The 27,173-nt window shown below is 41.3% G+C and overlaps 1 protein-coding gene across 12 annotated transcripts in view; it reads right to left on the minus strand.

Annotated features, from left to right (window-relative positions):
- The window catches only part of FREM1 (FRAS1 related extracellular matrix 1), a 200,940-nt gene that overhangs the window by 29,799 nt on the left and 143,968 nt on the right, over nt 1–27,173 (minus strand). For 10 of the 12 annotated variants that reach the window (XM_086685328.1, XM_086685325.1, XM_086685332.1 and 7 more), the window contains 4 exons: nt 24,513–24,777; nt 16,645–17,059; nt 10,005–10,206; nt 9,135–9,279 (listed from right to left, as the gene is read on the minus strand). In XM_086685328.1, the coding sequence (XP_086541454.1) occupies nt 9,135–9,279; nt 10,005–10,206; nt 16,645–17,059; nt 24,513–24,777 (1,027 nt within the window). Of the gene's footprint in view, nt 1–1,065; nt 1,170–9,134; nt 9,280–10,004; nt 10,207–16,644; nt 17,060–24,512; nt 24,778–27,173 lie in introns of all 12 variants that reach the window. The other 2 variants (XR_015243554.1, XM_086685331.1) reach the window with 2 other exon arrangements.

Below are 27,173 nucleotides of genomic sequence, written 5' to 3' on the forward strand. Positions count from 1 at the left end.
TCACAGTTACATACTCTAAGTGAACCAGCAAGATAAATTCAATAGCACCGTCTCTTACTCCAAGGACAAGGGGCCAGTGGGACAAGGTAGTGTGGGAGCATGGAATTATGGGAGAGGTTCATAAATCTATATGAACATACATGTTTATTCAGTCAGTACATAAATTTATTGTCACTGGCTTGCTGGTCTTCATAAAATTTTGACGTGAAAACAGAATCTTCATATTAGAAATATTTGAGATCTTCATGGGTTTTTGATGTAACTGATTTCAAATCTGTCATGGAATGGTCAAGAAGCAAAGAAATAAATGGCTATGCTTAAAGAATCACAAGATTGGGGGGTGGGGAGAGGGAAAAGTGGGTGATGGGCATTGAGGAGGGCACTTGTTGGGATGAGCCCTGGCTGTTGTATGGAAACCAATTTGACAATAAATTTCGTTAAAAAAATAAAAATAAAAGAACCAGAAGATAACAAGTGACAAGAATATGACAAATGCCATAAAAATCACATATTGCCAAGAATCCTTAAGGACCCCGCTAAATGAGAAGGGGGGAAAATCAACAAGATGGATTGAAGGAAAGGACAGAAAGATGAAACAGGAAGGAAGGAAAAGCAATGGGAATGAGTGAAATAGATAAATACAATGAATTTCAGCTAAGTCTCAATAAGGTTTAAATGAGTTTCAACGTCCAATCTTCAGAGAATCCATCTACTGCTAATAACCACGACAAGCAAAAATTCATCAGTGTCACTCTGCAGACCCAGGCGACCTCAAAGCCTAAAGCTAAATGCAATTTTGATTGCTGATCTAGATCCATAAAGGGACCACAAAGAGTGCTGTTCAGCTTCAGTGCACGAAGGGCTTTGGTGTTTGGGAAAGTGTGCACATTTCCCTGATGCACGATTAGAAAGTTGCATACGCTTACAGGATAACGTTGTCAACACACACTGTTCTAGTTTTATTTTCCTCACTATAAATAATAAAGACCCATTGGAAAGCCATGAAATGTAAGCCACGCTATATGCCTTCCAGAAAAATATTTAAATCACAAAGCACGGGCATACCTACAGGATATGTGCAACACATGTTTTGAATGTGTTTGGTTTTTGCAGTACTGACTTTGAAGATCTTTCTATTGCTGAGACTTGCTTAAATTCTACACAAACACCTAAAAGAAAAGAGACGCAGTCAATCACTTAGGAATTCTCCCTGTGAGAAGCCACATAGCTGTATGCTGGGCATCATGTAGATAACCAGATGCAGGAGCCCACGAGAGAAATTTGGAAAGCTCTGGATGTGTAGGTGTTATGTAGACAAGAGTTGGATCAGATCTTCACATTTTCACGATCCCTCCCTTCTCCTATTGCCATTGGGCAAAGCTCAATCTAAGGTCAGAAATGAAGTTTATGGACTCACTTTATGTGAGACCACATGGCAATCATTTCAAGTCAGTTAGCAAGAAGTGAGAATTCCTTAATTCCCTGGGTCATGGTTTCTCAACTTGGAGACCATTGACATTGGGACCAGATAGTAACTGAGGTTGTTCTGTGCATTGTACGATGGTTAGAATCATCCCTGACCTCTGCCTGCTAGATGCAGTCACATCGGCCCCTCCAATCAAAACTGTTTCCAGAAATTTCCAAATGTCCCTTAGGGGTAAATCATCCTCAGTTGAGAAACACTCCCCTCAGTGATTGTGGGGTACTTATCACAATAAGAAATTTGATATAACGTGGAAACTGAATTTGAATTTCCAACAACCACTACTGTGAGTGGAAGACATAGGATGGAACAGCAGAGATTAAATCAGATTATAAGTCATGAGGCTTCTGGTCCCTCTACCGTGCACAACAGGATCTTGAAGTGCAGCATAAGACAGCTGTCTTGCTTTGTTGAGGTCCCCATCTCCATTCTTACGCCTCTTCTTTTGTTTTACTTTGGCACATACTTTAAATTTACATATTGCCTTGTTATATTTTACATACACATGTAAGCAGTGATATGGTTATAAATATCTTAACAATGGCCTCTCCAGAGGGAAGAGGGATGTGTGTGTGTGTGTGTGTGTGTGTGTGTGTGTGTGTGTGTAGTGTAATACTGATTTAATGATGTATAGGACATAATTTATAAGTAATAGTATTAGATAATAGTATTAGATATACTATACTTTTAATTATAGATCTCACATAGTTGATTCTCAAATAACATTTTTGTTGATTTTTCCCTAATTTTTGGTATGAAAAGCCATTTAGGCACCCAATTTATTTTTTTTCAGATAGTTAGCATTTTATTTTATTTTTTTTAATGTGAAATTCATTGTCAAATTGGTTTCCATGCAACACCCAGTGTTCATCCCAACAGGTGCCCTCCTCAATGCCATCACCCACTTTCCCCTCCCTCCCACCCCCCATCAACCCTCAGTTTAAGAGACTCTTAAAAATTGAGATTAAACACCCAGTTTAAAGTCAAACCATCCCCAAAGTCTGGCATCTACGATCCCCCTTATCCTGACCAATTTTCCAAAGTAGTCATTTTCCAAAGTAGTATCATACAGGCCATACTACCTAATTTATTTAGATATGAAGTATGTGCCTAAGTAAACAGAGGCCTCTGGTTCACTGATACAGTCCCAAGTCCCCTGGAGAATGACCAGAAAATAGTAAGCGCTCAATAGATATTTGTTAAGTTAAGGAAGGAATTTTTTTACCCACTGTTTCCCAGGCCAAGTTGACCACTGAAACCTTTTTTCTCCCCAGCCCTATTAACTGATGTTAAATCATAAAATTTGAAAAAAAAACCTAGGATAGATGATCCTCACATGTTCTTTCTGGCCCTTACTCTGGATTCTTTAGCTATTCTTGTATTTTATAAGAGTATTGAGAAAGATAGCGTTGATAAAAGAACATTCTATCATAAAGAATGATTGCTTAACACACATCTACGGTATTTCTAAGGTATGTGCATGATTCTCAACATTTGGCAATGTCTGGAGACAGCTTTGATTGTCACAACTGGGAAGGGGGTGATGGTGGCGTTTAGTAGGTAGAGACCAAGGATGCTGTAAACATCCTACAATACACAGGACACCCTGCCTGCCTGCAGCTCTCCCCTAGTCCATGGCAAAGAATTATCTTACCCAAATTCTCGATAGTGTTGCAGTAAAGTAAAAATATATATATATATTTTCTGATATCTTATTTTGCGGCTACTTGACTCATTTACATGAAGGAACAATGAACTGCAAGAACCACTTGGGATTAAAACCCCAGTTTGGGATCTGGGACATCAATCTAGGTTAACAAGAGTGTGGGAAAAAGGTACTTAGCTGCTCTATGCCTCAGTTTCCTCACTTCCCAAAGTAAATAATGATGAGTCTGTACTTCAAAGGGGTTAAATGAGCCTTAATGGATACTCATTAAGTATTTTGAGTTTCTCAGTGAAAGGTTTTACAGAAGCGAAAATTGTGAGTAAATTATTCTTACGACTAGCTCTTCATTTATAATCAAGTAGCATATGACTTAAGAAAACTGAAAGGTTAAAAAATATTTTTCCAAGTGTTCTAAGGCTTATCAATTCAAAGAGGATGCTATTAATCTCCATAATCTAATGCTATGAACACCTGTGTTTCTGATGCTGTCTTTCTCTCGTGGTAATGGGAAAACGGTGTTTATAGCCAGGAGGCAGGATAGTGAATAGCCTAAACCAGTGCTTCGGAGTCAGACACATCTTGCAACCACTTATTAGTGTGTGATTATGGTCAGTTACCCAGTCTCTCTAGGCCTCCATTTGTAATCCGTTTCAAAGGAGGAGAATGATACTCCTGTGAAATGATGAAAATTAAAATTCATTAGTATGTATAAAGCACCTGTACACAGTGGGTGCTTAATAAGTGCCATTTTTTTTCCCCCTTCCCTTCCTCTGCGCGTTCTTAGATCTACCGGGAGACAAATACTTTAACTCCTGGCTTGCAGGTATAATGTGAAATCTTTACCTAGCACATAGTTTCAACCTCTTCCCCCCTGCAAGGTGTTTCATAAAAGTTGCTAAAACGTTGCAGGGTGCGCCTGTTAGAAATTCTTTTTCGGTTTGATCTCTTTGTCCTTTCTCTTTTGAAGCCAAGAATGAATAAGGGTAGCCAGAGGGAGGCGAAGAATCCGTCCTTGGAATCATGCAGCAGCTGGAGAAGCAGCCCAGAGTTATGCCGAACTTCAGCCTGGGTCAACTTTTCCTTTTAAGTTCACTGTTCTTCCCCCCCGGTGGGCACATGAAAGAGGTCAATGTAGAAGATGTGTTAAGAAACTGCCTCGGTCAGAAGTTGGCTGCACCTGTGGGCTGCAAGGGTGTTTTTGAGGAACACAGCGAGACCTTGTTGGCTGAGCTTGGGAGCTCTGCAGACCATCCTGAGATTGGGGCAGGGCTAGAAGACAGGTATGACGTGTGAGTCGTGCCAAGGCACGAGCCAATGAGATGGGCACTCACTTTGAGGTCGTGAGGTCAGGGTTCACTTTCAGCTCTGCCCCTCATTCATTTAGCGACTTGTGGCCAATTACTTAAATGCGTGGAGCCTAATTTCCTTATCACCCTCAGAGGACTGTATTTTGCAGATTAAATTAGACAACATATGGGAAAGCACCTAGCACTGTGCCTGAAATTTAGGCACTTAGCCAAATCGAAATCTTTATGCAAATTTCCATGGGTTTTAGTGTTATGAAATAATTGCTATTTACCATAAAATGTCTCCCAATTGTATCCCATGCGAAATTTGTTCCATGAGCTATTCTGGGGTGGGGTGGTGGTAGTTCTAGAGTCAAATCAAGTGGAGATATGCTGTATAATATTTCCCTGTCTTGGAGACTCCCACTCCATACAAGCATCTCCGCAATTCTAGGTTGTGATGCAGTTAAACAGCATACAAACTAGCTAGCCAGCTAGCCACAACTTGATCAAGACTTCCTAATGCCTTTTTTTAAATTGCATTTTCACCTTATTTTTTTTTAAGTTTGTTTATTTACTTATTTATTTTATTTATTTATTTAGAGCAAGCATGTGCATGCAAGCAGGGGAGGGGCAGAGAGAGAGGGAGGGAAAGAATCCCAAGCAGGCTCCACTCTGTCAGTCCAGAGTCCTATGTGGGGCTCAATGCGGAGCTGATCCCCAAAACCATGAGATCGTGACCTGAGCTGAAACCGAGTCAGGCGCTTAACTGCCTGAGCCACCCAGGCGCCCCATCCTAACACCTTTTCTAATGGAATATCTAATGACCCTTCATTATTGATATTCTATAGATATGTTGCAATAGCAAAAAACTTACTAGCAGTCAAGATCCTGAACAATCCCACTGAACATGGGTCCTTCTTGGTTTTTGTAAAAGAGCCTCCTTTCTGCTCCAGATTGCACCAGTGGTCCCTTTAGCTTTATTACAGAAGGTTTTCACCCCCTCCAAATGCATGGAATATTAATCTATTAATCCTGTCTCAGCCAAACAAGAACATGAAATTACACAAGACTTAGCTTAGTCATTCATAAGCATATTGACTGTTTACTTTGTGAATCATGATACTTCTTCAAACGATCAATCTCGTACTCATATGAATGAACAACAGCAATCACCACTGCAAGTCACATTTGTCAAGGACTTTAAAGATGCAAGATGCTCTCACATGCTTTATCTCATTTGTTTCTCTAAATAAATCGTGGTATTGGCCCTCATTTGACAGATGAGATAACTAAGGCTTGCACAATCACCTAGGTCAGTGGCATAGCCAAAGCTCAAGCCCTGTTGTTTTGTTCTTTGGCTCCAAGTGTGGTGCCTTATTGTTGGTTATCTATATCGTAATTCCCATTGGGTTGGACATGGACTGCACATTAATATTGATAGCTGTAATTTATTTTTTTAAAAAAAGCTAAAACTTAAAGTCCTTAAAGAGTATTACTTCCTTCTTGTCGCCTGGGTGGCCAATGACTAGAGAGAAAGAAGGAAGACAAATCTGCTGCTCCTTTCCCAATAGGCCAGTTTAGCAGACCTGTTAAGAGTGGGGAAGAAGTGGGGTGCCTGGGTGGCTCAGGCGGTTAAGCGTCTGACCTCGGCTCAGGTGATGATCTTGGGGTTCATGAGTGCAAGCCCCACATCAGGCTCTGTGCTGATAGCTCAGAGCCTGGAGCCTGCTTCCGATTCTGTGTCCCCTTCTCTCTCTGCCCCTCCCCTGCCTGCGTTCTGTCTTTCAAAAATGAATAATGGTAAAGAAAAATTAAAGAGTGGGCCAGAAGTTCTTTAGTACAATGAAGGAAACCATGGACTCTAGAGCATCCTTCCTGGGTCTGAATCCCAGTTCCTTCACTAATTAGTTACATGAGCTTTGAAAAGTCACCTCCCATCAACGCGCTTTAGTTTTCACACCTATTGATTCTGGATTATGATGGTACCTAACTCCTAGGTGGTTGTGATGTTAAAATGAAGAGTAAGAGAATAGAGCAGAAAACAACTGTATTGCAAATGCCTATAACATACATTGTACATGTAACTATGTTCTTGCAGGCTGCTTTGGAAAGACAGATAACTACTCGCAAAATTGTTTCTTACTGGAATAATATGCTTCTTGTTCCAAAAACATCTACTTCTAAATGAGGTGAGGGACAGCTATGCCATTCACAAATTATGAACATAAATTCGCAGTAATTTCTACCCTCCCCTACCACTCTAAAGAAAGCAATGTGATACGTGTCAAAAGCAAATCAAAATTACTTCTGGGTTCACCCTTGGTAGGCACATTTTATATCATCTTGTTCCACTGGTTCCCATCATTTCAAGCTGAAATAGAAATATCTTCAGCAAGGTACATGAAAACATATCACAGAAGCAGGAATCTATCTAAAATAGCCTCGATTAAGATTATAAATTCTTCTGTGATTCTCCTATGAATTTGAGAATTATTTTAAAACACAAATCATCTTCAAAAGCAATGTCCTTAGTAACCTTGAGGAATGAAAAGGGCGCGTAGTTGAAACAATATCAATCTGGCACCACTTTGGGAGAAAAAAAAATCGTCAGCCATGCTATGCTAACAGGTGGAGGAATAGGGGTCAGCATTCGGTCAACAGCAAGTCTGATCAATACTCCTGTTCTTTAGTCATACTATTAAAAAGCAGGCAGGGCGCTGGGGTGGCCTGAGTTCGAGCCCCACTTCGAGCTGTATGCCAACAGCTCAGAGCCTGGAGCCTGTTTCGGATTCTGTGTCTCTGTCTCTGCCCCTCCCCCACCCCTCAAAAATAAACGTTAAAAAATAATAATAATAAATTTTTAAAAAGTGTGTGCTTTAAAAAATAAAGAAAATAAAAATAAAATAAAAAGCAAATATAGGAGCCCCTGGTTGACTCAGCCGGAAGAACGTGCGACTCTTGATCTCAGGGTCTTGAGTTTAAGCTCCATGTTGGGTGTATAGAGTACTTAAGTAAATAAATATTTTTTTTTAATTTTTTTTTTCAACGTTTATTTATTTTTGGGACAGAGAGAGACAGAGCATGAACGGGGGAGGGGCAGAGAGAGAGGGAGACACAGAATCGGAAACAGGCTCCAGGCTCTGAGCCATCAGCCCAGAGCCGACGCGGGGCTCGAACTCACGGACCGCGAGATCGTGACCTGGCTGAAGTCAGACGCTTAACCGACTGCGCCACCCAGGCGCCCCTTTAAATAAAAGCAAATGTAATCAATTTATTAATGATTTTGGAACAGGTTTTTTTTTTTTTTTTTTTTTTTTTTTTCATTTTCTTGAGAATTGGAAGACATTTGTCTGAAATTGCAATTAGGTAATATATTTTCTATAAGGATGGTAATGCCAAGGAATTGTTTCTTTCGGACAAGATCAGTTTAATGGGTGGTGGTCATCCATTTGAAGTTTATAACCTCATGATTATATTTTCATGTCAGGGCCCACGTTTTCCTTCTTCATGCCTATTTCCCAGCTTCTGCTACTGTGAACCTGGCATATAATAGCCACTCAATAAAAATCTGGGAAGGTTGTAAATCCGGGCAGGTACTTTATATCAGGGCCATGCAGGTTGGACTCTGGGAATGAATTTTAAGGGAATGCGTTTTTCTAACAATGACTATAGAGACCTCTGCTGGCAACAATTGGAACTACAATCCAGGGTCAGAAAAAGTAAGAATGGGAACCAGAGAGGCGAATTTGTTTTCTTTCTCTGTCTATATTCTGACATAAAAAGCCCATAAGGGGGCTGTACCAGCTTATGACATGTAGTTTGATTAGATGGCAGCAAATACAGAAACTAGGATAAATAAGCGACTTTTCTATAAGGTGACTGGGAAGAGTGTCAAAATTCAAAAGAAAAACACAGCACAAGGAGAATTGGACTATAATTAACCTTTCTGTGATTTTCTGCTAGCTGGTAAGCTATTCAAGGTCTACACTCAAGAGAAGTTTAGAACAGGGGCCCCATCAGAAATATTACAATAGTCATTCATCTTGTAATTGTGAGGATTTGTTACTCTGATGGTTGTACATTCTGTACATTTCTAAGCATCACTACTTGTCTATTTTCCCCTTTACGCTGTCTTCATCTTACCTGCGATAGGTTTATTAGCTTAAAGATGCAGTCACAAGTAATCATTTGGATTTTTCGTTTCTTTGGAAGGGAAGAGACGTTTTGCTAACACTTCCTGACTACCCCATTCTTCCTGCTGTAGGTATTTTAGAAGACTCTGGTTACTAACGCAGTCCTAGAGTGACCTCTTGCTGCACGATTTGTACATGAGCCTGCAAACTCAGTCCTGAATGTCAGTGAATTGCCAAGACAGAAACTTCTGTGTGTGTGTGTGTGTGTGTGTGTGTGTGTGTGTGTGTGTGTAGGTAGAAGTGTAAGCATTTACATGAGTCACATGAATGAGCCAGCACTATATAACTTAAATTTCTAATATTCTCATATTCTATAAGACTACTGGCTTTCCTATTATCACCCATGAGAAAGAAAATTCTTTCTCCAAAATAAATTCTGTGGGCTTCTAAAATGGCCTGTCCATTGATCTTCATATTTTGTTTGAAGAAGAATATTTCACATTCATAATCAGATACATTCTGGACATTATATACAGGACCACTGAACAAGCAAAATAATTTACATTTGAGGAGCGGCAGAGTTCCCTGTGGGGTCCATGATTTGAAATTCCAGGATATCTGAATTAACTTCCAAAGATGGGTTTAGGATGTAAAGAATGGTCTTACTGTTTAAGTCCTTTTGGATAAATTTCTCGTGGATAAATTCACCTATAAAAAAGAAATGAGTACATTTCACAGGGATTCAAACAAAACGTTAAATAAAAGTTGATAAATTGTATGTCCATTTTAAGCACAGCCTTAAAAACAGCCAAAGTATACATTTTTAAAGAAATGAACATTACGGCAAGTATCTTAAAACTCATATGCAATAAAATTATATTAGGCTTTAAATTTTACTTTGGCTCAGAAATATTGTCTTAAAGAAAATACAAAAAATAGGGGCGAGTAGGAAGATACAGCAATAAAATCTCAAATTCTGTGCCATTATTTTTAGTGACACATTTTGATCATTGTCTTCATGAAGCAAAATAATATACAATCCTGGAGAAACCATCCTACCCCCTCCCAATTTTATTTCTTTGTTTCGTGAACTGATATCATTTAGAACTCCCGATTAAAAAATATTACCCACAAATATGAATTTGGTCCTGACACTCTGTGTTCCTCTGACTATATTACAATCTGGCTGATATAAAGAATTATAAACAATAAACAGCTGCGTATCAGTACTTGGTTCTCCCACTCAAGATGAATTTAGGGAAGCTCAGCCTCAAACCCTCTTTAGCACCGATATTGATTTACAAACTGCATCTATCAGCAAGCCCTGGGGAGTGTTTACCAAATGGGCCGACACGTAATTAAATTACTCTCTCGCATTGCCAGCTACTGGGTATTTTAAGATGAGCGATTACAAGGATCAAGGAAGGCAGTACCTGTTGTTGTGTCCTCCAGATGTCCATGTTGGGGGCCTCGTAGAATTTTAAAGATGATCAGATCGTCATCAGTGTCAGGGTCTGTTGCCTTCAACACATGGGAAGTGAGGTAAATCCCATAACAGCCATTTTTCAGGAGCCCCACTTGAGAAGGGGAGTGCAAGTGTGTGATATGGGGGGCTGTTTTGTCCAACTGGTCAACCTGGATAATCAATAATTACATACGCTTTTAGACAAAGCTTTCTCATCTCCAAGCAACATAGGATCTTAATAGTCAACAATGATAATCTACCCCCAATTTCAGATGATTTATCCTCCTCATTTGTTCATTTCTGCTAAAGGCTGGCTTGTTCACAATATCCTCAGTAAATATCATAGTGCCTGGAGCAGAGGCTAACTTTCCATCATAAACTTTGACTCAGCTTTTTGAATTGTCCATTGTCTGACTCTCCTATTAGGACATAAGCTCCCTGATGGCAGACGTTATGTCTCCACCTGTACCTGCACCCCCTGCATTCCCTGCACCTGGCACAGTGCCTGAACCGTGACAGCAGCTCAAGGAATATTTGTTGACTGAATACATGAAAATTGACCCAAGAATTGTATTGCAAACGTAAAGTTAGCTCCACAGGAGGAATTTTGAATTTTCCCAGCGCTTGGTGATATACAGAAATAAAGTTATAAAGATGCACATAAGGATATGCATCACGAATGCACTGAACATTTTTGGGGGGCACATCTTTGTTCAAATGGCAAAAATGTGGTGTGAAAACTAGAAATACTTAGAAAAAAATGAAAGGTGATTGTTATTATTAATGTTTATTTATTTTTGAGAGAGACACACAGAGTGCGAGCAGGGGAGGGTCAGAGAGAGGGAGACACAGAATCTGAAGCAGGCTCCAGGCTCTGAGCTGTCAGCACAGAGCCCGACGCAGGGCTTGAACTCATAAACTGTGACACCGTGACCTGAGCCAAAGCCAGACGCTTCACTGACTGAGCCACGCAGGCACTCTGAAAGGTGCTTATTTATAGGCATTTGCATATTTGTTCCACTGAGGATGAGAACCAGGCAACTGAACAGGTAGACTCCATTTGGGAAGATAGTGAAGGGGCAATGACCTACGAGTGAAAGAGGCGGATAGGTTCAAACACTGCAGGGGGCCTCCTTCAGGTATGGAATGAAGCTGGACCCTCTTGCAAACGACCGTTTTAGGTTAGGGAAGGAGCAAGTTCGAAGCAATTAGCACAGTTCACCACTGATACCAAATAACAGGTACAGGAACACGATCTCCTAGCCAGTGAATTATCGACTTCACTTACCCAAAAAGGATACTATTGTAAATCTTGGTTCACCCTAGCAAAGTAAAGAATAAATGCTGTGACAAGACTCTCTCTCTATTTTGTGTTCAGTATGATATAATTAAGCTATTATTCAGCTATTTTAAAAAACAGAGGTAGAAGGAACTGATAACAAGCAATTTCCACAACTTAGTGTCAACTGGTAAACAAACAAAAAGCCAGTAAGTTGCAGAATAAGAGATGACTGTAATACCATTTTTGTTCACGTATATGTTCATACAGACATAGACAAAATTCGGTAAGCATTTACTTGTACAAACCTGTTTTAAACATTTTTTTTAACGTTTATTTATTTTTGAGACAGAGAGAGACAGAGCATGAATGGGGGAGGGACAGAGAGAGACAGAGACACAGAATCGGAAGCAGGCTCCAGGCTCTGAGCCATCAGTCCAGAGCCCGATGCGGGGCTCGAACTCACGGACCGCGAGATCGTGACCTGAGCTGAAGTCGGACGCTTAACCGACTGAGCCACCCAGGCACCCCAAAACATTTTTTTTTAATTGGGTGGGGGAAATACCATGCTTCATGGTGTATTTCTACATGGAGTTTTGTAACAATCAAGTATCTTTTTTCCTCTCAGGTTGGCAAGGTTTTTTTTTTTATTATTAACAAAAATAATCAGGGGCACCGGGGTAGCTCAGTTGGTTAAGCCTCCGACTTCAGCTCAGGTCGTGATGTCACAGTTTGTGGGTTTGAGCCCCAGGTCGGGCTCTGTGCTGGCACCTTCAGAGAGCTGGAGTCTGCTTCGGATTCTGTGTCTTTGTCTCTCTCTTCTCCTCCCCCGCTCACACTCTGTCTCTGTCTCTCTCTGTCTCTCTCTCAAAAATAAATAAACATTAAACATTTTTCAAAAAATAATCGTACATCATGTTGGTAACTTAGGGAAACAGTCATTCTTGTATTTTGTGGGTAGCGGTGCAAATTAGTGAAAATTTTCTGTAGAGAAATTTGGTATATGTATATATTAAAAATGTTTATATACTTTGATCCAAAACTTTCACTTTCTTGAGTATGTCCTGTAGAAATGATTAGATTTATACAAAAATGTGTGTACATATTCACTAAAATATAATTTTTAGTAGCAATTTTGAAAATCCACAAAATAGAAGTCCAACAGAAGATTTATAAACCATCTCTACCTGTCACTGAGTGCTATTCAACCTTTAAAAATTATGTTTTTGAGAAAGATCTAATAACATTAGGAAATTTTTGTAACATAAGGAAGAGTGGAAACAGGCAATATGCTTGACAGGAAATACAGTATCCTTCAGAGAAAAAGTGCACAAGTGGGGGAGGGGCAGAGGGAGAGAGAAAGAGTCCTAAGCAGACTCCCCACTCAGCATGGAGCCTGATGCAGGGCTCCATCCCACGACCCTGGGATCACGACCTGAGCGGAAATCAAGAGTCAGACACTCAACTGACTGAGCCACCCAGGTGCCTCATAAAATTAGTTATCTTTGAGTGGTATGATTGTGAAGGATTTTTTTTTGTCCCTTTCTGCAGCTCATGAATTCTTTATAATAAACAATTACTTTATAAACAAAAAAAGCAACAATTTCCAAAAGTTACAGTCATTCCCTTCTCCTAAAAAGTGCGGACAACAACCTCAGAGTTATGCACTTGGGTGGGAGGTGGGCGGGTCAAATCATGATCATGGCCTTTTGGGGGGAGAAACTCCTATAACGAGGATGGCCAGTGGGAGGGATGGTCAATGGCAGACGAGGAAAAATAAAAATACTTGAAGCCATGTAAGAAATCCTCAACATTATAACCAGCTGAGTGTAGATATGGTTTTTTTTAAAATATATTTTCTGTAAAAGGAATAAATGCCTGTTGTGATCATTTGTTTTAAAAAAATATATTCGGGGGCGCCTGGGTGGCGCAGTCGGTTAAGCGTCCGACTTCAGCCAGGTCACGATCTCGCGGTCCGTGAGTTCGAGCCCCGCGTCGGGCTCTGGGCTGATGGCTCAGAGCCTGGAGCCTGTTTCCGATTCTGTGTCTCCCTCTCTCTCTGCCCCTCCCCCGTTCATGCTCTGTCTCTCTCTGTCCCAAAAATAAATAAACGTTGAAAAAAAAAAATTAAAAAAAAAAAAAAAAATAAATAAAAAAAAAAAAAAAAAAATATATTCATATTTGGGGAGCCTGGGTGGCTCAGTTGGTCAAGCATCCGATTCTAGATTTTGGCTCAGGTCATGGTCTCACAGTTTTGAGTCTGAGCCCCACAATGGGCTCCACGTTGGCAGTGTGGAATCTGCTTGCTATTCTCTCTCCCTCTCTCTGTCCCCCCCACCTAGCTCTCTCTCTCTGTCTCTTTCAAAGTAAATAAATAAACTTAAAAAAATACACATTAATATTTAAGCTCTGGGGGGCACCTCAGAGATTCATTCAGTTGAGTGTCCAACTCTTGATTTTGGCTCAGGTCATGATCTCACAGTAGGGAGATTGAGCCCTGCGTCAGGCTTCAAGCTGAGTGGAGAACCTTCTTGGGATTCTCTCTCTCCTTCTGCCCCTCTCCCCAACTCACACTTTCTCTCTCAAATAAAAAAAAAAGTAATCTCTGGTTACATGGTCCCCTATTGTGTATTGGGTCCTACTTGCCCTAATCTCATTAAACTTCTGGTTTCTTCAAAAACAGGTCTTCTGGCTTAGCATACCAGAAGTATTTTAAAATATTGGAGCCCAAGATATTTTTTTTTAAAGAAAAGAAGGCTACATCCTTTGATAACTTGTCTTGGATTCACTAAAAATCATCTCAGACACTCATAGACCACAGAAAACAGCAACGCTGGTCCTTTCCCACTCACCGCCGGGTGTGTCCCCATTTAGGGAAGAGTACAAGAAATACTAAAGCAAGATAGCAGTATCTTGGTTACTGACATGATTTCCTACAATGTGAAGTTCAGGTTGTGCACGCTGATATCAGTGAAACGCACCTGTGTTGCACTTGTGAAGCCCAGTGGCTTTGCCCTCACTTACCCAGGTTGGGAGCCTAAGGGTAGTATACCCACACTTGGGGGACTGATCTGGACCAACTCATGCCTCAGTGGTAGTTGACGTTAATTTGTCTTACCAAAAAAGCTCTTAAAGGCAAGAGCCTGAGGGGCATCAGTCACTTACTTCCTAAACTGTTTGACCCCTCTGCTCAGAAAGACCAGAACATTCGGGAGAATTATGGGAGAAAGTTTGAGGCTTTCCTTGTCTACACATAATAGTATTTTTTGGCAAAGAAAACCTTGTCCTTTGGATGAAAAAGAACCTTCACAGCGTATATCCAACATTTTCCTATCAGTAAATTCTGCAACTTTCAAGAGATCACCCTCTTATAATAACCATGTTCTGTAAGATGAGTGTTGTTGTTGGGACTGGACTGATTTAAATTCTGATAGCTTTTCTAAATTCTACTACCTATTCCTTCTCTACTCTGGGGGCAGGAAGGAACTCTGAGGCCTGTACTTAGAATGTATAACTCCTGCAAATTTGCAGCCAAATAGACCCGGAAAAGTATTACTGATTGGACAGCACAATGACATTCCTCTACCCAGTGCGGGGAGTCGGGAGTCAGGGGTCAGGAAAAAATATATTAATAGACTGGAGAGTGGGATGAGACAAATAACAATTAAAACATATCATTTAAAAAAAAAAAACCATAATGTTACTACATAGAAAGTACTTCTTTCACGCTGTGTCAATGATATCAGTACCTTCTCTCTCCTCCCAGTGCATCATAATTTCAGGACATTTTCTGGACCTCCCTAGAGACAAAGACTTATCCAGCAACCACTCCACATCATCATGGCTCACCACCTTTCTACTCAAATCCCACCTTAGATAGAGACTGCGATGGTTAATTTTATACGTCAAGGTTGCTAGCTACGATGCTCGTTTGGTCAAACAGCAGGCGAGATGTTGCCGTGAAGGTATTTTTTAGTTGTGGTTGACATTTCAGTCTGTTGACTTTGAGTAAAGCAGATTACCCTCCATAGTGTGGGTAGGACTTATCCAATCTGGTGAAGACCTACAGAGACAAGACTGAGGTCCCCTAGATACGAAGCAATTCTGCCTCCAGACTGCCTTTGGGATGGAGACCACAACATCAATTCCTGATGAAGTGTCCATCCTCCCGGCCTGCCTTGCAGATTTTGGACATGTCAGACCCCACAATTGTGAGCCAATTTCCAAAAACAAATCTTTTTCTCTTTCTTTTTTCTCTCCTTTTCTCTATATAATACATCCTGTCTGCGCTCTTTCTCTGGAAAATCCTGACCAACACAGGGACTAAAGAGCAAGGGAAAATTATTATTTTGCATAATCAGAAGGTATCCTGAAGTAACACACAGATTTAGCTTTCTTACAGTGGGTGGAAGTGTGTAGAACAGGATAAACTATATCCCAAGAGAGTGGATTCAAGGGTTTAAGAAACAGAACATGCTTGATGTGTTTTGAGTAAAAAAAGAAAAACACATGATGCCCTCCCAAAATCATCCTGACAGGCACATAAATGTGGCAGAGTAGTGCCAGAGAAAGGACACAGAATTTGGGATCAGAAAGACTAGAGGTCCTCATTTGGTTTCGATCAAGGTATTTAACTTGTGAATTTCCGAACACCTATTAAATGGAAACGATAAAATTTCCCCTTTCATGAGAAGGAAATGAGATTTACGTAAAGTGGGCCTGCCCTACAGTTAACACTCCAGAACTTGTAACTGCTGCAATTATGTCTCTCATCATCATTTCATGTGTCCTATCGATGCTGCCTTGTATGTTTTCATAGGTTTAATCGAAAACCGTTAAAATGCCAGCAGCTGATGTGGACCAATAAGCATCACCGTAATAGTACAGTTAGATATTACAACACGAGTTACAAGATATTGAGTACCTAATATATTTCAGGCAATATACCAGCGCCTTGGATACCACGATGCTGTAAGGCATGGTTTTCAAAGAAGAAAGGCTGAGTTCGAAGAGTCAAAAGACTCTCGTAAGGTCACACGGCTGATAAATGGCAAATAGAAATTCCAACCCAGTCAAGTCTGACTCCAAAGCCCGTGTTTCCTGCTCCTTTCTGTCCTACCACGGACTCCTGGTCATTAGTTGGCATGCGGGGACCACATCTGTCTTGTCCGTATTAATACGCCTGGTGCCTTGCTTAGTGCCTGGCATGCTGTAAAGACACTGCACGGCACACAGGTGAATAAAAGAAGGAAGGGAAGGAGGAAATAATTCTTCCCAAAGTTGTTTTCTCTACACCTGTGGCAATGAACCGGGGATTTGTCATACTTGCCTGGATGGTGAATGTAACAGGTTCTTGTCCCACTCTCCCATCCACAACAAAGCCTTGGTTTGTCCTATCTGTGGCCACAAAAGTAAAGCAGTCAACCTGGGAGTCCCCTCCCAAGTGCCTGTAGGCCACATTCCTGCTGTCCACGTCCTGCTGAGTAAAGTTGTGCCGAAGCAACATTGTCCCCCGCAGGTAAAGCTGGCCATGTTGTGGGAGCCGGACCAACACGAAGGTGAGGTTCTCCGCTGGGGTGTCAGGGTCGGTCAGCTGGAGGAGGTCAGGGGAAAGCAGGCCCGTGGCCCCCTCGGCCAGTCTCAGCCCCCTGTTCCTGGTCACCACAGGTAAGGCTCTGTCCACGGTCTCCAGTGTGATCTCAAACACCCCCTGTTTGGTCTGCAGCCCATTGCTGACAATGAATCTGGCAAAGAGAGGCAAGGCAGCCTTCAGCATGGGATCTTGTGTCACCATCTACCGGAATGAAATGATAACAATTCACACCTTTACTCAAGGACATGTTCTGTCGGGGCTCAAAGGAAAGCTCAAGGGCAGATCTTTCAGAAGGATGCCGTTTTAGCCATTAAACCAGTCACTAGGTAACACATAAACTACGTACATACTACACCCAAACGTATTATCTCAACAATGTCGGTGGCAGGGGCACCTGGGTGGCTCAGTTAGTTAAGCATCTGGCTCTTGATTTTGACTCAGGTCGTGATCTCACAGTTTCTCAGATGGATCCCTGGGTCAGGCTCTGTGCTGACAGTGTGGAGCCTGCTTGGGATTCTCTCTCTCCCTCTCTCTCTGCCCATTCCCCACTTACATGTGCTCTCCCTTCCCTCTCTCTCTCTAAATAAACTTAAAAAAAACATTGGTGGCAGACTCATGTGATAGAGTAGGCTAATTCTGCCAGTGGTATTCCTCAGGCTCATCAGTATTCAGTATAGTCAGTATTTAGTAGAATTCCTTTCCTACATAGGAATTTCACATACCTGTAGACCCACTGCATGAGTCTGAAGAGTAGACCCATTTTACATATTCATAATTTTGCAACTGTATTTTACTTGTAGGCATTTAATGGGCCAAGCTTTTAAGACTGATAATTGGGGGGCCAATCCAGTGGCTCATTTTGGCTATGTCATTTTACCCATGTATTTTCATGGTAAATTTCTCATGGGCAAGTCACATGACTCAGCTATGAGCGTAACCCCTCTCCCCTTCCTGGGCCTCATCTTCACTCTTCTGTAAACTAAAACATGGACCAGACGATTGCAAAGGACCATCCCGCTCTAAAATATCATGTGATGTTCTAACCCCTTACATTTTTTCTTGTGCGTCTACATTTTCCCCTTACAGTATATATGGGAGTTATGCTAGACAAAAATTACCTTCCTGATTTAAAGAAAAAAATTTATAGCAGAAAGTAAAGAATGTAGTAGGAGATCGTAAGGCAGGTAGGAAGCAGAGCTGGGATTAGAACCAGGTCGTTGGACCCCACACCTTCTGCTCTTGCAGAGTTTTTAATACGGGCCAGTTTAATAGACCACAAAACCAGACTGGTGTACCTGAGTGCCACTGCAGAATGATGAAGAGAAAGCTCAAATGATATCAATTCAAAGTAAGCAAAATCTCTCACATGACCTTGGACGTATGATACCCTAATGTGCTTTTGATTTTATTGATCACTAAACCACATTCCACCCACCACTGCCAAAGTCAAAATAAAACTAACGGAAGTGATCTTTAGAATGTGTCGATGTGTAAGTTTGATTTGGAGGGCGACTGAGAGTATCATGAAATTAAGCAGAGCGAACACGCTGTGGCAACTCCAAAATATTAGGAAACCACTACTCTCAAATGTAACTCACAAATGCACCACAGACCCAGGAAATATACTGCGAAATAATCACGGAGTTGTAGCTATCAATTTTTCTCCACGTACCGTGGTTGCTAGGAATATGCATGGAGGAGACACTCTTGCATTCCACGGATGTAAAAATCTCTAAGAAGAATGTTTTAGCAGAATATAACCTTAAATTATATAAGAATTTTCTTTGGAGGCTTCTTTTTAATGAGAGAAGATATGAGGTTTCTATTTATTTTACTAATCTGATGAATTTGACTCATAAGTTCTTTATTCTTTGTAAAAATGTGTCTTGTCCTTCAGGGCTTAAGGGTTGATGCTTTGCTTTTTTTTCCATTATTTTTATTATTTTTTTTAATATGAAATTTATTGTCAAATTGGTTTCCATACAACACCCAGCGCTCATCCCAACAGGTGCCCTCCTCAATGCCCCTCACCCACCCTCCCCTCCCTCCCACCCCCCCATCGACCCTCAGTTTATTTTCAGTTTGCTTTGCTTCTGAATAGGAAAGAACCTGAAACCAGGTTGTAGGAGCACAACAGCCTCAGCCTGCCTGAGGCAAAGGGTTCAGCAAAAGGAGCAGCTGGACGAAAAGGAAGAGAGGTTTGGCTGAGCACAGATTTTACTCTGAAGGCTAAGCTCAAATTTTGAGCTTTCTAATTATCTAGTTGATAAGCCTGCCTCCCAAGAAAATATGACATGATGCACAGGAAAAGGATCTATCCCGTTTTGCTAAGTGAAATTGCCAAGTGGAATATTACAAATAAAGCAGACTTTTGACATTTCACACACCTCGATTTGCAAAGAATATAACCTGGTTTTTTTTCTCCATAGCATTATTTTTACAGTCTGAATAAAGACCATAACTTTAGAATTGCAGATTGAGTAAAATTGCCTAGTTTTCCTTAAAATAAAACAAGCAGCTTTTCTTTTGCAAAGCTAAACGTTTGCTAAATGTGTTCTAAGCCAATAGGGCAATGTCACTGCTGGCTCATGAGTGTTTGCAAAATTCGTTATTTTTGAAAAAGCAAACAGAAACGCACCCGGAAAACTATCTGTGTGCTCTTCGGCTTGTACTTTGTAGTCACCTTGACAGTTTCAGATGTCAAGTGATAGGCGTTTTTAAGATAAAAATCACGATCTGTTTCTCAGGGAAAGCCTTTCTTGGAATTATGCTTTTATTCCACTGTTTACCTGTTACTTTTTCAGGTTTCCTCCCTGGAGCCTATCATCTGACCCCAAGTCAAGCAAGGTGGCCGTAATTCCCTCTGGGCCTCCAATTTGTCTTTTTTTCCACTCTCCCCCTCCAGAAATATGTTTCATGCCTCCCATTTCAAATAAAGTGGCTCTCTATTCCCTACCCGATCCCTATCTCAAAAATACACTCTTCTGGGAAGATTTAAGTCAGCTGTTTATGGTTTAGCACAAATTTAAGCCAAAGGACACGCGTTTTTCATATAAATAGTGGAATTAAAGAATTTGTGACCCATTAAAAGCACCCTGTCAGAGATGGGTGGAGAAGAAAGGGGAAAGGAGGGGAGAGATGGGGATCAGTAGAAAGGGAGTTCAAAGGGGACTCGAGTGCGTCACAGGGGGGCATTCTGACTTTCCTCCCTGGAGAGTGAGCTCTGAAAACACCTCAAAGCTCAGTCTCAGGACAGCCGCGGTTATCTACAAACGCATGACCTGTGTGAGGACACTGACGTTGTCTTGCGGTTCAGGCTGTCCATGTCAGACTCCTCCCTGCCTGATGATGGGGATCTGACCATGTCGGAAATCGGCAGCCTGCCATCAGACAGATGGGAATGGCGGCAAGCAAGCCAGGGACCATATAAGAGTAAGAAATATGTTGACCGAGGCCAGTGTTCCCAGCTGGGACACTGAGGCAGCTGTCTGTGCTGACCGAAAGCTAATAAGCCAGTGGTGAAAAGGATGACATTTCTGACCCTGACTGGGCCAAACACATCATGCCACTTTCACGAGTAACAACGCAAACTAGTCGCGGGCAGAGAAACGTTGTCAGAGGGAGACAGGGTGAACGGTCACGGTTGGCTTCCCAGTCACAATAAGCCTAGCAGAACAAGGGCAACAAGGTCAGTGCTGTTCATGTCTGCCAAGGTTGACCAGATGATCTTCCAAATGCTCTCCCCCACCCCCACCCCCGCCAAAGAAACCTCCCAAATACATTTTCAAGTTTGCAAACAACCGTGCCATGGCTATGATGGCATCCGTCCCAAGGTTAAGAAGCTGGTGATATCAAGGCAACAGCTCCTTCTGTGGATCCGTTTTGTTGAACTTCCTTTATTAGGCCCCCCTGAGAAGAGACGCAGCCAGGATGACCACGGTTCTCGTGAAATTTGGGGAATGGCTCTCCTTATTTGTCTGGGGGTGCCTGCCTGGTCTGATTTCACCATTACCAGGGTGCTTTCAGGCTTTCTGCATTTCCTGGCACTCGAGTTGGCTGAAGAATCTGCCATCTGTCATGGCATTTAAAAGATAAAAATGGAATCATAAATAGAGCCAGTTCCGAAGGAGAAAAAAAAAAAAAAAAAAAAAGTCCAGCCAGCATGTCAAAATGGAGGACATTAGCATGTTCTTTTAGTACCCGACTGCCAGCAGCTGAAGTCAGCTTGCTAATCACTTGGTGTCATCTGTCCTAACATGTGCTGCCATATCTTTCTTCCAGGCCAGCAGCACCAAACAATGCAGGAGAAATTTATGATTCACAAAATACTTTTGCAGAAGGTAAAACCTGACCATTAAACTCCCCCATTTCATTAATCCTGCCGTATCTTCCATTAAAAAGAGAAGGGGGAAAGGAAAAATCCTCTGCCGCAGAATTTCCCTCTTCTACCCAGCCAAATTCCTTGCCAAGTTCAACAGCAAGCAACGTAAATTTAGGTGATCAGATTGGCTGCGTGTGTTTCATATTTTAAAAAGCGCCACGGTCACACTTCCATTAAGACGGACTTTCGGCTTTGGTTTAGCTCCACTTGACAAACACCACAGCAGCCCATGTCCGGGCTGGTGAAACGACAAGATTAAAACACGGGTCTTTGGCAGATGCTAGGCTCTTCCATCATAAATATGTAAGACTGCTGGCCAAACATCAGAACGACACATGGAGGAGATTTCTTCCCACAGGTGCATATTCTCCATGAAGTTTTGGTACAATGGAGAAATCTCTTCAAAATGAGATCTGAGGCCAGATTCAGCTCTGATACTCATTTATGTCCATGTAGATGACTCTCTATGCCTCTCTATGCCTCTATGCCTCTATGACTCTCTATGCCTCTTGGAACCTTGGTTTTCTCATGCCAAAAATGGGAACAAATCATCTCGAGATCTCGAGACGGTGGCGTAAGGCTTAAAGGATAGGAGAGACAAAAAAGAGTCTAGTACCCTGCCTGACGTATTGCGGGTATTCAAGCGATACTAGCTTTCCTACACCTCAATGTTTTCCAACCCTTCTCTCCTAGTCTTGAGTCATTCAAACAACACCTTTTTGCCATATTCTTGTAGTACCTGTACGCGTGTGACTTAACTGTTTTGCTTTATATCAGTCGCTCTTGTATTTAAATAAGTGTATTTAAAAGGACCCCTTTTAACCAGTACTGTCTGCTGAAAAGGAAAGCAGTTAATACTGAAGAACTGTTAAAAACACGGGGGAACAGTTAAAAACTGTTGAGACATGGGACTCAAACCCACGAACCACAAGATCATGAAACTGAGCTGAAATCAAGAGTTGGATGCTTAACAGACTGAGCCACTCAGGTGCCCCCCCACACCCCCAACGCTTTTAAAATTACAGATTCCTGACCCAAGACTGGATTTAGCAAAGTCACCTCTCTTGAGTGAGAGCCAAGAATGTGTTTTTATCAGTCCTCCTGGTAAATCTCTTGAAGATCTAGATATTTTAAAAATCCCTAGGATAAATGATTTCTAAAATGTCATCTAGTATGACTTTCTATGGCTGTGAATTAGGAAAATTTTAGAGTATCATCAGTCCTCCCATACAGACATTTTTTTTTTTCGTTTGCAGCGCATCACCACTATCTGATTAATACCTAAGCTTGATTTCTGGACATCTAGATGCATTCACTCATTGGCTTCTCCCGCAGGGTCACTGGTTTCTCCAAAGAGTCATTAATGTCTTCAGCAAACTGTCCCATGAGTCCTGACTGGGGAAAGGGGGAATGGAAAGGAGCAAGCCGTTCCAGAAATGGGTGTAAAACTATAGGCCCTGAATCTGCTATACATGAATTAAGCCAAGAAGCGCCCAACCTCTATACGTAACCAGGAAAAAAAAGAACAATCATTGTTCTTCTTTGTCATTTCTTTCCTCCTTCAAGAATAAGCTTGGTATTTAAAGACTGGCAGAAAAAGGGAGGCAAGGAAAGAATATAGTAAATAATGATAACAGTAGCAATAACGATAATAATAATAACCATAAGAGCAGCTAATACTTATTTAATTCTTCCTGTGTGCCACATATTTTTATAAGTACTTTGCATGCATAAACTCACTGAAACCTCCCACCACTCCCATGAAACACGTACTATGCACATCAGTCCCTTTCACAAAAAGGACACCAGAGCACTGGAGGATGTGTGAGTTGACCACAGAGTGGTCTTAAAACTATACCACTTCCGGAGCAAAAGAACCGGCATAAAAAGGAATCCACACATAGGATGCTTTGGCTAGTGCCTAGCAACACTCAAACACGGAACTGTTATTTAGAAATTGATCAACCAAACGATTATCTGCTTGTTAAGGACGTTTGTCAAAAGAAAAAAAAAAAAAGATTCTGTTAGTTCAAACTTCCCCCAATTTTTTAACAGCTGACTATCCCAGTCATCTCAAGCAAAGACATCTTTACTGACATTGAAACAATGTTTAGTATAGCAGACATATTGAATTTAGAGAGAATGTATGACAGAGGAGAGTAGTGTTTGAGCATGCGTGTATCAGGGCACTTGATAACTTACGGGAACCCAATGAATAACATGGGAGTATGTTACATTTACATGAGTGATAGTGCTCTTTTGAAGGGTGTATCCTTTTTGTTTTTTAAGATTTTATTTTTATGTAATCTCTACACTCAACGTGGGGCTCGAACTCACGACCCCAAGATCAAGAGTCGCATGCTTTTCTGACTGAAGACAGCGAGGCGCCCCATTGAAGGCTGTATTCTGACTTGGTGAAAATTGTACCGGGTGTCAGAAGCTCTTCATATATGGGCAAATGCCCTCAGGGCCTCCATTTTAATTGGTAAAACTCAGGAATGCCTATGTAGCATGATTCCCCCAAAGGCTAGTCCAAGATTTCTAGACTCTCATCCCAGGCCTGGGCATCTGGATTTCTATCAAGGACCTTGAGTTCAGCCAGCTTTGAGAACTGCTAAATTCTCTAGAGTTTGTCTTGCTTTATGTGACTGGAAACAGATTTCAATATTTTAAATGAGTGCAGACTTTCATTAATGTTGGATCTTTGTCTTTGCACCAGATTGTTTTTCACTCCAATGATGTGTTTGATACAGAATTCTTGAACGGGTACACAGCAGCACCCCCCCCCCCCCCGCCCCATAACACTGTTTCTATGGGGAAACATGATCCACTTTATGACAACAGATTTATGATATAGTTCCTGGAACACATAGTGTCAAAAGGCAGTGTCTGCTTTTGCCAAATGTTTACTAAATACCTTTCCTCAGATAGAAAAAGATACTCCAAAAAAGCAGTAAATTAGTTTTCTATGTCTCTCTTTACCTGGGATCTCCGGTCTTCACATTCCTCCTAGAACAGCTGGCATTTAGATGTGCTTTATTTTTAAACGACAGCCCTAATATCTTGCTTTGCCGTTGTCCTTTTAATTGCATATTTTCATGCATCTCGGCAGTAGAAGACCAGCGCAATACCAGAGTTGGAAGAGAACTTATTTTCTGCCCCCTTTTGTCTTTCTAAGCATTAACCCAGGGAAGGGGTTCTGAAAAGTTTCCTTGGGGCTCACCTGAAGGTATCATGGGAGACAGCCGCCTTGCTCTTATGTACATAACAGACTGTCTGTCCTGCTATGTCCATTTGGCTGAAGCTTGCAATGGGGACTCCAGGATAGCGGACATATTCGACCTGGCCATACCGCGGAGCGGAAGTGATGACGTAGAGCAGTTCCTCGGGTTTGTCTGTTCCATCCACTGCAAGGAGAGTGGTGGTCGTCAAGAAACCTCGCTCACCTTTAGACACCACAAGCGGTTTTGCAAGGATGACAATGTCGCCTGCAGAGCAGAAGAGCTTGCGGTCAAGACCCAAATTAAAAAAAAAAAAAAAAAAAAAAAGTCCAAGGTAAAGGTAAAAAGCAAAGGCCAAATGGCAGAAATCAAAACTAATATGGCATAGAAAGGTTTATATAATCATGAGTAATGAAAGAATGAGGCAAAAGACAAGAGCAGATAGGACACAGCAGGGGAAACACATATGGCCAAATAAAGATGCAAAGAAGAAGGTCGGTCTCATAAATAATTGTGGAAATACAAATCAAGATCACAGTAAGTTACAACCATCTCGTAACTCCTTGATTTGCAAACGTTTAGGATTCTGATGATACCAAGCGTTGAAGAGGATGTACAATCTTGCACACGATTCTGGTAGGAATGTAAACTGGCACACGTTTGGCATTATTTTGTAAAGAGTAGAATAGTCACAGACGTCTTGACCCCCTGATTCCACTCCAGCTGTGTCCTGGAGAGAAATGCGCGCTCTGGCACCCAGGAGACGTGGACCAGGCCAGCCAGGGCAACCCTGCCGCAATGGAAAGTGCTGGGGACAACCCAAATGCCTTTGCAAAAGGTAAATCTGTAAACAAATCAGAGTCTAATCAGACAGCTGAATCGTGTACAGTAGCAAAATGAGTGAACTACCGCTACGTGCAACAGCACAGACGTAGCTTGCTGACGATGGTTAGCTGCCTGAGCACGTCCCAGAAAACCATACACAAAAGTCAGAATATAGACACAGAATTCAGGAGGACGGTTCTCTCTGGAGGGTGGGAAGAGCACATAGGTAGGTGTTTATTACTGTTAATGTTCCAGTCCTTGAATTGTATGGCGGTTGCCCAGGAGCGTATTATGTATTTCAAAGAGAATAAATGAATGAGCGAACGAATTGTATAAATGAGTGACGTAGAAGAGGGTCACATGGGGACTAATGGTGCTGCTTTACAAACTAAGGATTATAATCCAGTTTGGTTCACCTCATTCATTTAAAAAATGATCACAACACAGATATGGAGCTTTCTACTTTGTGCCAGGCACAGGGGTAAGGCTTTTTCACCTTCACATCAACTGCGACGTAGCATATTATAATATTCCCCAGGTTCTAAATGAGGAAACTAAGGTATAGAAATGCTAACCAACTTGCTAACAATGATACATGTAATAAGAGGTAGAGACAGAATTTATGCTCGAGCCATTTGACTCAAGAACACAAACTTGAACCCTAGATTATTTTGCTGCTTTTCTGTACGATATCGCAGCTCTTAAATATCAGCACGAAAAGAATGAATGTCCAAAAGGATGTACGTGTGAAGTAAATGCCAAGCCACTTCCACATTTAAAAACACAATTGTCAATAACATTTGAAAAGACATTCAGTCCCATGAGGAAACAAAAAAAAAAAAAAAAAAATATCAAGGAGGTACAACTAGACCAGTGGTTCTCAATGAGTGTCAGTTTAGGCCTCCAGGGGACATTTGGCAATGTCTAGAGACAGTTGTGGTGGTTATAACTGGGGGTTCCTATGGGCTTCTAATAGGTAGACGCCAGAGATGCTTCTAAACTTCCTATAATGCCCAAGAAGGTCCATTACAATAAAGAATTATCTATCCCCAAATGTCAATAGCGCTAAGACTGAGAAACTCTGTTTCAGATGATAAAATTGGTCTTTTGGTATATTATTGTGCTTTTAACTCAAAGTGCTATCCAGCATAAGTGCAATGGAGAAAGAAAACCCATCCTTACTGTAAATCGAAACCTGAGTCCCAGATGAGGCTTGCCCCATGGGGGTCAAGAAGAACATACCAAGGGAGCAGAAGAATGAACAAAGCTGAGGACACAAAAATGACCCAAGGAGTAGAAGCGGAAGGTGGATCTGAAGGGAGAAAGAGCATCTGGGCTTTTCTCATTACAGGTTTTCAGCACTGTGATGGCAGAGTGTGGTTTGGGGCCAACTACAGACCATGTCCCTTTAAGTTTCTCTCAGAGATCTCCACATCACTTTTGCCAGTGTGTGAACCACAAGACACAGAACCAATGGAAGCCCTACGTTATTTACAATCGCTCCCCAGTGGAGATAACCCAAATGCTCAATATCAGATTTATGGCTTCGTGTGATTATTCAGTGTAGTTTTCTTTAGAGATGAACAATTACGGTCAAAAGTTATGCTAACAACTTGAGAAAACTCACACTAGGTAAAAATAAATAAATAAATAAATAAATAAATAAATAAATAAATAAATAAAATAAGAATACAATACTGTGTAGATATAAAACATATCATGATGTTAAAAAAAAAAAAACAAAGAGAAGAAATTCGGAACTTTGGCAAATGCTGATAGGGTAATGTATCTGTTTGATATAAGTGTTCACAAATCCTTTTAGAAAATAATCCCGGGGC

Source organism: Puma concolor, chromosome D4 (genome assembly GCF_028749965.1).
Source record: "Puma concolor isolate L17-30 chromosome D4, mPumCon1.1.hap2, whole genome shotgun sequence".
Taxonomy (NCBI): domain Eukaryota; kingdom Metazoa; phylum Chordata; class Mammalia; order Carnivora; family Felidae; genus Puma; species Puma concolor.